At 59.6% G+C, this 13,441-nt stretch overlaps 2 protein-coding genes across 8 annotated transcripts in view; both read left to right on the forward strand.

Moving 5' to 3' along the window:
• The window catches only part of STK40 (serine/threonine kinase 40), a 38,654-nt gene extending 33,705 nt beyond the window's left edge, over positions 1 to 4,949 (forward strand). For all 6 annotated transcript variants that reach the window (XM_055586376.1, XM_055586378.1, XM_055586379.1 and 3 more), the window contains 4 exons: positions 266 to 410; positions 548 to 667; positions 1,125 to 1,209; positions 2,600 to 4,949. In XM_055586376.1, the coding sequence (XP_055442351.1) occupies positions 266 to 410; positions 548 to 667; positions 1,125 to 1,209; positions 2,600 to 2,821 (572 nt within the window). In that variant the 3' untranslated portion in view covers positions 2,822 to 4,949. The remainder of the gene's footprint in view (positions 1 to 265; positions 411 to 547; positions 668 to 1,124; positions 1,210 to 2,599) is intronic.
• A 6,769-nt stretch (positions 4,950 to 11,718) lies between these two features.
• Positions 11,719 to 13,405, forward strand: EVA1B (eva-1 homolog B). 2 transcript variants are annotated; one of them, XM_055586392.1, is made up of 3 exons: positions 11,719 to 11,857; positions 12,276 to 12,373; positions 12,677 to 13,403. In XM_055586392.1, the coding sequence occupies exons 2-3, from the start codon at positions 12,307 to 12,309 to the stop codon at positions 13,111 to 13,113; spliced, it is 504 nt and encodes a 167-aa protein (XP_055442367.1). In that variant the 5' UTR covers positions 11,719 to 11,857; positions 12,276 to 12,306; the 3' UTR covers positions 13,114 to 13,403. The 2 variants fall into 2 exon arrangements, with proteins under 2 accessions (XP_055442367.1, XP_055442368.1); XM_055586393.1 differs by having other exon boundaries at positions 11,735 to 11,857; positions 12,194 to 12,373; positions 12,677 to 13,405.
• The last annotated feature ends 36 nt before the right edge of the window (positions 13,406 to 13,441 follow it).

Genomic DNA, 13,441 nt, shown 5'->3' on the forward strand with positions numbered 1-13,441 from the left:
TGGGGCATCCCCCTGTGGAGCCGGGTCTCCAGAGCACGGGCAGGAACCAGCTCAAGGAGTAAAGGAGGAAGGTGCCCTGCTGAAGCTCAGGGACGGGGCCAGTGTGCTTGCTCTGGGAGGAAGCACAGGAGGGTGACCGGAAGTGAGGGTGCCTGGGTGGAGGGGGGTCCCCCAGGTAGGACTCCCGGGAGTGCCAGGGAAGGGCGTGCAGGGCCGTTCTTCCCCAGCCCTGGGCTGAGCACACGTGTGTCTGTGCGCCCTGCAGGCCGGCCGTACCGGGGCAAGCCCAGCGACATGTGGGCCCTGGGCGTGGTACTGTTCACCATGCTCTATGGCCAGTTCCCCTTCTACGACAGCATACCGCAGGAGCTCTTCCGCAAGATCAAGGCCGCCGAGTACACCATCCCCGAGTGAGTCCCCCCTCCCTGGGTGCCGGCCCGTCAGGCTCGAGGGGCAGAAACAGCACGGGGAGGCTTGGCGTCCTGGGCCGAGACCTGGCACCAGCCCACCCCGCCTGAGTGCCCGCTGCCCCTCTCTCCTGCATCAGGGACGGACGGGTTTCTGAGAACACGGTGTGTCTCATCCGGAAACTGCTTGTCCTCGACCCCCAGCAGCGCCTGGCCGCCGCCGACGTCCTGGAGGCCCTCAGTTCCATCATCGCATCGTGGTACGTGGGCCGGGCCAGAGCTGGGTCCTGCCCACCCGTGGGCACTACCCTGCCTCCCCAGAGAGGTCGTCTGAGGTTGGGCCTGTATCTCCACCAGGCAGAGTCAGGTCTCCAGATGGTCCTGATGGGCAGGGTTGGAGGACACAGGCAAAACTCAGGGTTGAGCATCTCCTGCATGCCAGTCGATGCCAGCTCTAGGATGGGCCTTATCTCCCTGAGTTCTCACCACAGCCTACAAGATAGAAGTTGCCCCCACTTACTGGGCAAGAAAGCTGAGGCTCGGAGAAGCAGAGGCAGTGGCATCAGGAAGGGGCTGCGGTTGCTCAGCCCAGGTCTGCTGACTCCAGCCAAGTCTCAGAGCAGTGGGGACTGGCCCTGCTGGGCTCCTGGCAGCCAGGCCGCGGCAAGAAGGGCCGGGCTGCCTGGAGCCAGCCTCGCTCATCTGCCTCCCTTGCAGGCAGTCCCTGTCTTCTCTGAGCGGGCCTCTGCAGGTGGTTCCTGACATCGACGACCAAATGAGCAACGCAGACAGCTCCCAGGAGGTGAGTTGGGGACGGCAGCCAGGCCGTTTGGCCAAATCCTGAGGCACCAGCCCTCCAGGCAGGGCAGGTTGGGCAGGGTGGAGGTGGCAGCTCCTGGCAGGGCGCCGGGCCTCCTTGGCCTCTCCCCAGCCCTTGGAGCGGGAACAGGAGCCTCAAGTTCCTCAGCCTGAGCGCCCGGGGCCTGCCTCGTGTCTGGCTCAGTTGGCAGTTCCGTGGCCTGAGAGAGGGGCGGTGGGGCAGCCGAGGTGGAGGCCCTAGGGCAGGCAGGCCTCACAGTGGCCCAGCCTGGCCCTCCCTCGGCTTCCTCTTCCTGCCAGGCCCTGGCTCGGCCACACGCTGGCCGCCTATACGGCCGCACTTGTCTACCCCTCTGACTCACAGGGTTCTCTCTCGCCCTTCCTGCTTTTCATTTTTCAGATGATTCATTTTCTCCCGGTTTTCTCTCCTCCTGTCCCTTGCACTGGAGAAAGTGCTGAGCTGGGGGCAGGGGCCAGGCCCAGGGTGCCCGGCAGCAGCCGGCAGGTGATCTTAGGGTGCCACCTGTAGGGCAGGGCTTGCTGAGTCCTGGGAGGGAAGCTGTAAGGACCCTCCCTCTCCGGGCCACCCCGGGTCCCACAGCAAGCACTGGACAGGGGGGACCAGGTGGAGCCAGCCCAGGACCACAGCAGAGCCCCCCGTCCTCGAAGAATTTCAGAACCCTGCCCCCGGCTCCCACCAGCTCCCAGGGCTGTTTAGCAGCTAAAAATAATCACCTCCAGCAAGCAGTGAGGGCCCCCAGTATATCTCATTCAGTCCTCACTGCAGGCCTGTGCAGCCTGTGTTCTTATTTCACTAAAGAGGAAACAGGTTCAGAGAGAGAAAGTAACCTCCCCAAAGCCACAGGGCTCAGAATCAGCCACAGCCTGATTCCACAGCCCTGCTCTCCCCCGCCCCCGTCCCGCAATGGGACCTCCCACTTCAGTTTGTGACTGTGCGTGGCCTTCTCCAGGGACCTCAGCCTGGGGCAGGACAGGGAAACGGGTGCCCATGCACTGAGCGCCCCAGCCCCAGGCCACTCTCTTAACACTTGACCTGCACTGGTCCCTGGGGGACCTCGGGCAGGGGAGCATACTGCCCTATTGCACAGGGCGGGCACCAAGTCTTCTGAGGGAACGTGACCTCTCCCACGGTCAACGGGTTAGGGGAGGTCACAGGTCTGAGGGGCCAGCACGGCGAGGTCCAGGTGGGCTGGGGAGCTTCAGGGACCCCCCTGTTCTCGGCCACTACTAGATCGGGCCCGGGGGATGGTGCCTGGGGAAGGAGCCTCTTGAGGCAGGCCAGCTGACGCACCCCCTGCTCTTCTCTCTTGCACGTTCGCCTGTCGCTCGGCCTGCCTGTCTCCGCTGTGAAGGCGAAGGTGACGGAGGAGTGCTCTCAGTACGAGTTTGAGAACTACATGCGGCAGCAGCTGCTGCTGGCCGAGGAGAAGAGCTCCGTGCACGAGGCCCGCAGCTGGGTGCCCAAGCGGCAGTCGGGGGCAGGGGTGCCACCCGTGCGCCGGCTGGGCCACGACGCACAGCCCGTGAACCCCCTGGACGCGGCCATTCTGGCCCAGCGCTACCTGCGGAAATAGCAGCCTTGGGCAGGGGCACCGGCGCCCACCCACCACCTCGTCCCGGCCCCCAGCCAGCAGCCCCGCCGCAGTGCTGAACTCTCTCCCGGGCTGCGCCGGGGACGGGGCAGGGACAGCCCAGGTCACACGTGGGGTCAGCAGAGGTACCACGAAGCTACCTTTTGGAATGATTGCTTGATTGTTTGTTTTTTTTTTAATCTGAGAAGCCTAGATAACTAATCTGCTTTTAATCATAACGTTTTAATCTACCTCTGTCTCTTTAACCATGCTGTCTCTGGACTGAGTGAGGAGGAGGGAGCCCGCCCACCACTGACCCCCACCCCACCCCGACCCCCAGGGGGCAGCTGCCCCGCAACAGTCCACATAAGCTGAAAGTGCAGCTCATTGCTGGCTCCCCACAAGAATGCCCACTCCCCACTGCCCTCCCAGGCCCCTCACAGTCTGTTTTCATCCCTCCCCTTCTGACCCCAGGCCCCTCAGTCCAAGCTTTGGAAAACTCTCACCTCATCTTAAGCGGAATCAAATATATTTATTTTTGTACTGAAACCAGCTTCTCTGCCATCTCTAGGTGGTTCGGCCCGTGGCCACTCGCTGCCCCCAGCCTGGCTGGACAGCAGGGGAGCCCACAGCCCCCAGTGGGCCCCTTCCTCAGCCCCGGGCTCAGAAGCCCCTTCTTGCCGGCCCCCTCTTGCCGGCCCCCTCCATCTCCAGCGCACCGGTCCCTCCTTGTCTCCGGTGATGAGGAAGCCTTCTAGACTGGCTTCTCTTTCTCCCAGCTCAGCTTCTCTGAGGTGCTGTACACCTGCATTAGCCCTGGTTTCCTCCTCCACCCCTCACCGTGGTACCGAGGTGACGCTGACCCGGATTGGAAGGGGTGCCCTCGGCCAGCTGTGAGCACGGCCGGCACCCCTCTGTGTTCAGAGAAGAGCAGGAGCATCTCCCCTGCTGCCCCTGCTTCGTAACAAAGGTGGTATCTCTCCCAGCAGACCACCAGGGTCGCCAGGGTCCTTCCTGGGGTGGGGGGGGGGGCGCTGCAGGGCTCCCAAGGGAGACCTGTAGAGACCGGGGGCCCCGCCTGGCTTGAGAACAGCCCTGCTGCCCTTTTGAGCCGAGATTTTGAAGTGGATGCCCGTCTTGCCAGAAAACCTTGTTCTCACCAGAATGCTCCCTCCCTGCTCTCCCGCACTGGACTTGGCCCTGCCCAGCGCCAAGCAGAGACCCTCCCCTGACCTGCCCGCCCCCCAGCCCCTCAGAGCAGCCGAGTGTCCCCCTCCAGGCCGCCTTGGGCCCTCGGCCCTGTCCTGCCTGCCCAGTGGGGGCACCGAGGCCTGCGTGACCTTGTTCCCCGGCGTGTGAGCTGTGCCCTCCCCAAAAGCTGACTCACTGTGAGTGACTTGGGCAAGGTCACAAAAAACAAACAAACAAACAAACAAACAAAAAAAACCTCCTTGTGCCTCAGTTTCCCCATCTGGAAAAAATGGGGCCACCTCTTGCCAGCAGTAGCAGGGCCGCCCACACCCCCTTCCTCCTCCCCCCCACCCCAGCACGTGGGCGCCTCGAGCCTCTGCCTCAGAGGGTCCGGGGAGCCTGCCTGAGCCCAGCTCTCGCACCCCCTGAGCACCAGGCCAGCCCCCCTCAGCCGTCCAGCCGCTGAGAGCCAGAGTCTCGAGCGGGGGTGGGGGTGGGGGTGGGATGTCCTCTTTTCTATATTTATTTCAAAAAAGAAGTCTCCTAAAGGAGTGGAAATGCAGTCCCGCCCAGGGCTCCCAGCGCCCGTGACTGTCTTTCTGTGAGGGCCTCACCCGAGCCCCTTGTCCGGCAGCCCGCCCAGACCCTCCGGGCCTGCTCGCCTGGTGGTCCTTCTCCTTTTCAAAGCAATATCCTCCGGGTCCGCAAAAGCCTGTCAGACAGACTGGTCCCTTCCAAGGTCAGCCCACCCGTCTGATTAATTTCTGGGAAAGCAAATGAGAGGAGGCTGGGTCTGCCCTCACTGGGTGTCACGCTGAGAGAAGTCCTACTGTAAAGAAACAAAAACGGAAAAAGTCACAAAAAAGTTTGTATAAAGTCATATTTTTGTACTACATGGGGACTCTTCCTGCATGTCAGCAATAAAACTTCCTGACCTGGAGCCAGCGTGGTCTGCATCGTCTCTTCCCTCGCCGCATCCCCGTCCCTCCCACCTAGCCAGGCAGAGCAGGATTCCTTCACCCTGGGCTCTGCCACCAGGTGCCCTGGATGGGTGCCCCACCCCCCAACTCCACCCCAGCAGCCGTGGCTCTCTAGAAGCAGGGAGGGGGCCAGAACCACCCAACATTCTCCCAGGCCGCTTTGGTCCAGCTTCCTGCCAAGTCCCAAGGGGCACTCGGCCTGGCTTGGCTCAGCCCGACCTGTGCAGGAAGGATGTGTCCTGGAGCAGCTGCCACCAGCAGAGCATTGATCCTCTCTCACCACCAACCCCCCAAGCTGGGGTGGGGGAACCCTAGCCAGACAGACCGCCCATGTGCCCATCCAGAGCAGCTGGAGTAAGAAGGGCCAGGCCAGGCTTTTTCCTACACCACCCTCCCCTCCATAGGAAACCAGTGGTGGGGTGCGGAGGGGGGTCCTTCCTTCCTTCACCTAAATTTAGACTCTGCAAATTGAGCACTGAAGCTAGAGGCGAACTGGTCCTGTCCCCAGCATCCCCCACAGCACACAGGCAGATCCACTTGTGTGTTCAGGAACCCATACAGGCCCAGGTCACAAAAGGAACAGCGGTCCATGCCAGAGGAGCCCCTTCCCGGGCAGGTGTCCACACAGCAAGCAGGGGCGGCACCCCTCCAGGGTTCTCTGGGAAGGCCCTGATTCTCTGAAAGTTCTTCAGAGTGGGCCCCCAGGCCTCCACCTTTCCCTCATCCCACAGCTACCCCGGCAGCCAAGCGGCCCCCATCTTCCTGGCCACTCCTGAGCCTACAAATGTTCCCTTTTCCTGATCTGTCATGCTGTCCCAGGCCAGAAGCTGCCGGCACTCCCTGCCCACCCCGGCCACACTCAGCTCCACAAGCCACACCCCCAGGGCACTTATCTCCATCTCAGCCTCCCTCCTGCACCCCTGACCCGATCAGCCTCTGTTCTGAGCACAGGTATCACTGGGGCACCTACGTGTCAGGCTTACATTCGGCACCACCCAAGCAGCCGGACTCCTTGGCTCATTGAGTCCTTGGCACCTAGTACTGAGGGCCGCAGCTCTCACACCAGAACTGTTGCTTTGTTGACTTAAACTTCTCAGATCCCCCTTTACCAGTATTTTGTGTGTGAGCCCTGAAAGCAAAGCCAGGAGGAAAGTACCAGAAAGGCAGGTGTGATCAACAGCCTCCTATGCGCCTGAGGGGTCAACCAAGAACCGAGATGTCCCCACCCGTGTTAGTGACTGCCTGGTCCCCAGTGTCCTCGGGGAGAGCAGCTTCAGAGAAAAGCCAGCGGGGAGCTGTGCCTGGCCATGTCCACTGGGTCTTCTCTCACCCCTTCCCCTGCTTTATTTCCCATCATTGTGCTTGTCACAGCCTGTTATTACAAGATATGTGTGGTTAGTGATGATATCTGTCCCCCCCACTGAAATGTTGAGCTCCATGAGGGGTGGGAGGATTTCCATGTGTCCATGTTGGGGTGGGGAACTGGGGGCTGGTTATCACAATGATGGGGGTAGGGGGTTGGGGGTGAGAGGGTGCTGCTGGCATTTAGGGGGCTGGGGCCAGGGACTCCAGACAACCCCAGAAGGCAGGCAGATTCTAATCCTGCTCAACACGAGTGAAAAAATGTGTTTATAATTACCAGAGCCAAGAATCTAACACCATTTTATACATAAACACAGAGGACTTCTGTATCCATAATATACACTAAATTTTCTGGGAAGGCAACTACTGTGTAAAGTGGAAGAAATGTGTACTTTTTGTTCAGAACTTTACCAAGAGTTCACCACCATTTCAGACACTGACACAGTATCTCAGGTCTGCACCTTCAGCTGACACCTTCCTGGCAATTAATCAGTTCACACACAACACTACCCTTTATTTCTTTTATATATATTACAGGACAAAAATTTATGTATATCTGTAAACTATATCATCTATATTAATTTAATCACATAATTTAATTATATATTAATTTTGATTTAATTATATATTGATTTTAATTAGAGGTGGATATATTAGCCATAAATTTCATTTCCAGAGCACAAAAGAAGCAATTGAAAATATCATGGGACTTCCCCAGTGATCCAGTTGTTAAGAATCCACCTTGCAATGCAGGGGACGCTGGTTCGATTCCCAGTCGGGAAACTAAGATCCCCCATGCTGTGATGCAACTGAGCCCACGTGCCATGGAGCCCACGTGCCATGGAGCCCAAGTGCTTGACTAGAGAGAAGCCCCCTGCACTGCAACAATGGATCCCACATGCTACAACTAAGGCCTGATGCAGCCAAAATAATAAAAAAGAAAATATCAAGAAAAGGCAGCTTTGGGTCTGACAGACGTGGAGAATCACGGCCTAGAACTGCCCTGTGGAAGACTGGTAGGGAACACGGATCTGAAGTTAAAATCCAGGCCCTGTTAATTTCCATTCCTGTGATTGCACACAGGACACTTGACCTCTCTGAGCCTCACTTTCCCTCTCTGTAAAATGGGAGTCACATATGTATACTTACGGCTGATTCACTTTGCTATTAGTTTCACAGCAAGAAACTAACACAACACTGTAAAGTAACTATACTCCAATAAAAACAAATTTTAAAAATGGAGGTCACACTACAAACCACAGGGTTAGTGAGAGGATTTGAAGGGTTGAGACAACCACAGTGCTTAGCAGGGCACCAGATACCTAAAAGACACTCAACATCCCTAACTGTGATGACTCACATTCCAGACCTGCACAGTCCCTCATCCCAGCAGCTGTCCCGGGTGCTGAGGAGGCATTCAGAGGGCTAGACAGGTCTTAGGAGGCCTTAAGTGAGTCCCCTTCTTCCCTCCACCCGAGAGCTAGGCAGCCCTTGAAGCCCCAGTGGGGTGAGGCCCTGGTGTCAGGAGCAGAGCAGCCAGGCTTGTCCCCACCTGGGCCCCCGGGGAAGGGGGCAGAGACAGGCTTTGCCTTGGGCCCTGAATATGCCAGGCTTCCCAAGGGCCCTCCCAGAGGCTCTGAATCTCTCAGCCTTCTGACCACCCCTTCAGTTCAGTTCAGTTGCTCAGTCATGTCCGACTCTTTGCGACCCCATGAGCTGCAACACACCAGGCCTCCCTGTCCAATACCAACTCCTGGAGCTTGCTCCAGCTCATGTCCATCGAGTCAGTGATGCCATCCAACCATCTCATCCTCTCTCGTCCCCTTCTCCCACTTTCAATCTTTCCCAGGATCAGGGTCTTTTCAAATGAGTCAGTTCTTCACATCAGGTGGCCAAAGTACTGGAGCTTCAGCTTTAGAATCAGTCCTTCCAATGAATATTCAGGACTGATTTCCTTCAGGATGGACTGGTTGGATCTCCTTGCAGTCCAAGGGACTCTCAAGAGTCTTCTCCAACACCACAGTTCAAAAGCATCAGTTCTTCAGCGCTCAGCTTTGTTTATAGTCCAACTCTCACATCCATACATGACTACTGGAAAAACCATAACTTTGAATAGACGGACTTTTGTTGGCAAAGTAGTGACCACCCCTTAATACCTGTCTTTCCTGTGCTTCATCTTAGGAACACTCTGTGCCTCCCAAGGTGACAAATGTTTAGTCTCACAGGCAGACAGGACAGAAAGGCAGCTATCAAGCAGGCAGGTGGGCAGGCAGCAGGTCAGCCATAGGCTGACAGACAGGGAGGAAATCAGCAGGTGCCGAAGTGGGAGGCAAGCCAGGCAGGCAGGTGACAGATATGCAGAGATCCTAGCCAGCATGACCGGAAAGCAGGTGCCTGGGCAGACCTACAGACAGGCTGGCAGGTGGGCAGAGGCAGGCGGAAAAGCAGATAGGCAGGGGGCCAGGAGGGCAGGGGGATGGCGTCAGGGGACCACATGGGCCAAAGGCTTCAGGCACCTCTCCCAGGGCCTTGAGGAACAGCCCCCGCTTCTCTGAACCCTCCGGGCAAGCCCGCCACTTCTCCCACCTGGCCTGGCTTGGCCACATGCCTCCCTCCAACTCCCTGGAGAAGGCAGCCCTCTGGGTACCTCTCATTGAGGGACCAGCCACCATCTCAACTCCCACCCACTCTGCTCCAACATGGCCACCTGCTTTGCCAGGGCCGAGTCACACCTGACCCACTCACACAAGTCACACACCAACCCAAACACAGACACACCTTCGTCTGTAGGTAGCAATACCCAGAGATCTCCATAGCACACATGCGAGTCAACAGCTTAATACAAACATATCCAACATCTCACAGCCCCCACTCAGGCATGCACATAGACCCACATGGAGCACAGGTGTGTGCCATACAAACCAACGCACACTAAGGTTTGGCCATACCCACACACCCGCCACACACCGATACTCCCACGGACAGCAGGCATTGAACATGTCAGTGCAACCCAAGGAAACCCACAGCCAGGGGTTGGGTTCTGGCCTCACCTTTGCCCTCACAGCCCAGTTTAACACGGTTGATCACACCCTCACCTGGCCAGGTCTTCCTTCCCTCTCACAGACTGCCATCTCCTGCAGGACACCCGAAATTCAGCATCCAGAGCTCTCTCCTTTCCTGTCCCCTGGGCGACCTCAGCCACTCCCAGGGTGTTCAATCCATCCTGTGTATTGAGGACTCTCAAACACACACCCAGGCCAACCAGACTCCTACGGGCTGCGCCTGTGTGTCTGATGGCTCCACCCAGATACTTATGGACCTCTCAAATCAACCACCTGAAATGGAACTTAAATTCCCTACATCGTGCTCCCCAGCCTGAGCTTTCCTCGGGTGCTCGGGCCCAATCCAAGCAGTGGTCCTCCATTCCTGCTTCCCGCAGTGCAGAGAGCCTGCGCCACTCCCATCAGCGTCTGAACCTGGCTCACCTCCACCAGCCCCCCTGGTCCCAGCCCTCAGCCCCTGCTGGCCTGGCTGGCTGCCAGCCAGCACGCAGCTCCCCCTCTTTCCATTCTTGCCCTGCAGCCCCTTTCCTACCCAGAGCTCCCCCGCTCACCCCCGGGACCTCTCCGAAGTGCGTCACGGAACCATGACACTCTCTGATGGAAACTAGGGGCTCCCATCACACTTGCAATAACATCCAAGTGCCTCCTCAGGCCTGCCAGCCCCTTCACAATCACCCCCTCACCCTCCCTTGTGCCCCCGGGAGCCAGGTGAGGCCAGACACTCCTACCTCGGGGGCCCTCAGCCTTTTTCCTGCCCGACACCCTCCTGCAGACCTCAGCTCAGCTGCCCCTTCTTCAGGATTCAAGCTTCTCCCCATGTCACATGCAAGAGCTGCCCCAAGTGTTCTTCACCCCACCGCCCCACTCCATCGCCCTCTGAGCACTCAGCAGCACCCAGGACCATCTTCCCTGCGTATTGTCTGTCTCTCCGCCTTAGTGGCAGCTCCAAGAGAGCCAAGATTTGCGTCCCTGCTATTTACTGCTGAAGCCCATTACTAGGAAGTGCTAAGCAGACCAATTAGCATTTGTTGACCAGCAGCTGAATGGACTGATACACAGACATACTCAACCCCACAAAAGCGCTCAGGCAGATGCAACACGAAAATAGACACAGATATACAAACATAGGCAGACATACCTCCACACACACTCATAGAACAGACTAAACAGTCACAGAGACACCAAAAGCCCCTCTCCCCTCCCCCATGGTAGTCATCCTAGTTCTTTTCCCAACCAGATCTGCCCTCTGCTTGAACCCAGACTCAGGACTGGGAGCGGGGGTCTCCAGCCTGGACAGAAAGGGGGGTCACTGGCCCCAAGGCCTCAGGCTGTGCCTTCAGCTATGTCTGCAATTTCCTCTCCCCCTTTCCTTCCCTCCTCCTCTCTAAGGCTCCTGCCAAGAAGGCCTCCCCCTCACCCCAGGCCCAGCACAGGAAGGGGGGCCCGAAAGGGGGGGCCTGGGAGTCTGGGCAGGAAGAAGACCTGGCCGCATGCTGATCACACACATGTTGCAGGCACGAGCCCTGAGCCTGGGTGGAAATGCACACACATGCACCAGCAGGTTTAGCCCAGAGCCAAACACACCTCTGCCCTGTGCTCTGGTGGCAGAAGGGCACAGGGGCCAGCAGAAGCCCTGGGCTGGGCTCTGCAAGGCTGGCCTGGGTCTGGCTTGAAGCCATAGTCCAACATTCATTAATCCTGCACGACCAGAGCTGGGCCAGCTGGACACACTCGTGAAGGGGGCTCTGAGAGGAGGGGTGGAGAGCCCGGGCCCTGGACATTGTAGCAGAGCGTCTGGGAGAGGTCTGGCATCTGAACTGGGGAAAGGGACAGTCTCCCCTGGGTGAGAGGACCTCCAGGGAGGAAGACAAGGTTTAGGGAAGGGGTTAAGAGCCCGGGGTCAGAGAACTGTGGGTTCAAATCCTGACCATTGGGGTAAAGCTATTTAGTCTCTCCATGACTCAGCTGACTTATCCAGGATAATGGTCCCCACGTTATAGGGTTAGGATTAAATGAAAAAAAATATTGTAAAGGATTTAGCCCATTGCCTGGCACCTCGGCAGAACCCCATCCTCATTATTGTTATTAGCAGCCTGGGGGCGGGTCCCTGCAACCCGCCTCCCCAGCGGTTTCCTGTGGGGGAGCAGACGGCCCCTCAGGCCGCCCCCCTCACTTCACCCTCCTCTCCCCTTCCTCTCCCGGCCCTTTTCCTCCCCGCCTCCCCCGCCCCGCCCCGCCCCGTCCCTCCTCTTTCCTCGGAGGAAACTTTCCGCCGGCCGATCCATCAGCCCGAGTCCGGCCCGCGCTGCTGCGGCCTGGGAGCCGAGCCGGGCGGACAGGCGGGCGGGCGGCCGGGACCGGACGGGACGGGAGCGGCCGGGCCCCGGGTGTCTGCGGCCGCTGGACGCGCCGGGGCCGGGCAGCAGGGAAGCGGGGCGTTGACGGTGAGTGAGCCCCGGCCTCCGGGCCGAGGGATCCCCACGGGGCGGGCGGGATGGAAGAGAGAGGCGGCTTCCCTTCCCGGAGCCCGCCCAGGGAGTGGGAAGGCGCCCGCGTCTCCCTCCTCCATCGCGCTTCCCGGACGGCAAAAGCAGGCTTCTTTTGGGGACCCCACTAGGAGGCGGAGCCTCCTGCGGCTCACTCCCCGGTCCCTTAGGTTGTTGGGGTGCCTGCGCCTGGGGAAGGACAATTACCCCCTCCCAGCCAGGGCCCAAGTCTGCAAGGAAGTTAGGAAGCCGCTCTCTCCTGGGTGGAACCTGGCTGGGGCTGCCCCCTTCCAGGGAGCGGAGCTGCCCCGAGGAGGAAGCGGGGACACGGTCGGCTCTAGAGAGGGCGAAGGATCTGACCTTACTGACCTCGCAGACTGACAGGGGAGCTGCGCCCCCAGAGAAGCATGGATGCCCCTCGAAGGGACATGGAGTTGCTCAGCAACAGCCTGGCGGCCTACGCGCACATCCGCGGTGAGGGCAGACCCCGAGACACGGACCCCTCCCCGCCCCATCAGGCCCCCCTCCACCCCATCCTTCCCGCCACTGACTATACGCCGCCCGCCCCCGCCCCCCCCCCCCCCCCCGCGCTTAGCCAGTTACCTACTCCCACCCACCGCCATCCTCACTCCCCCGACTGCCCAATGGCAGCTACTAAGGTCCTTCAAATAGGGGGTGCTGTCTTTGCCCCCCCAACTTAGAACCTGGAGTCTTTTCGAGATGGGACGACCCCCGCGCATCAGGCCCCCTCCATGACTTCTGCCCTCTGACCCCCAGCTAACCCTGAGAGCTTTGGCCTCTACTTCGTGCTGGGCGTCTGCTTTGGGCTGCTCCTCACCCTGTGCCTGCTAGTCATCAGCATCTCCTGTGCACCCCGCCCGCGACCCCGCGGCCCCTCCCCACGCCGGGACCCCCGCAGCAGCACCCTGGAGGCCGAGGATGACGAGGACGACGACGACGAGGAGGACACGGTGACGCGGCTGGGCCCCGACGACACGCTGCCGGGCCCCGAGCTGTCCGCGGAGCCCGACGGGCCCCTGAGCGTCAATGTCTTCACTTCCGCGGAGGAGCTGGAGCGGGCACAGCGGCTGGAGGAACGGGAACGGATTCTGCGAGAGATCTGGCGCACCGGACAGCCGGACCTGCTGGGCACTGGCACGCTGGGGCCCAGCCCCACGGGCACGGGCACCCTGGGCCGCATGCACTATTACTGACCGGCCCCACTCGCGCTGCAAGGTGCTCAGCGTCCAGGACATGCGTAGGGGCTCGGAGCTGCCCCAGGACCTTTGGACTGCCCCTGCCCACGGTGCTATGGAGGGCCCGCCCCCACGGCTCCCCTGGTGCTATCGGGCCTGGATTCTGGCCCTCTGGGACACACCCTTCCCTTGTCCGGCCAGAACGCCCTGGGGGTAGGGTAGGACGCTGGGACCCCATCCCCTCTCTGGGGGACGGTTAAGAGGTGACGTGACCAATGAAAGCTGCATTCTCAGTGACTCAGTCTCCCTCTGTTACCTTTGCTTCTAATAACCCCCAGGCTCTTAC

The sequence above is a fragment of the Bubalus kerabau genome, chromosome 6 (assembly GCF_029407905.1).
Source record: "Bubalus kerabau isolate K-KA32 ecotype Philippines breed swamp buffalo chromosome 6, PCC_UOA_SB_1v2, whole genome shotgun sequence".
Taxonomy (NCBI): Eukaryota; Metazoa; Chordata; class Mammalia; order Artiodactyla; family Bovidae; genus Bubalus; species Bubalus kerabau.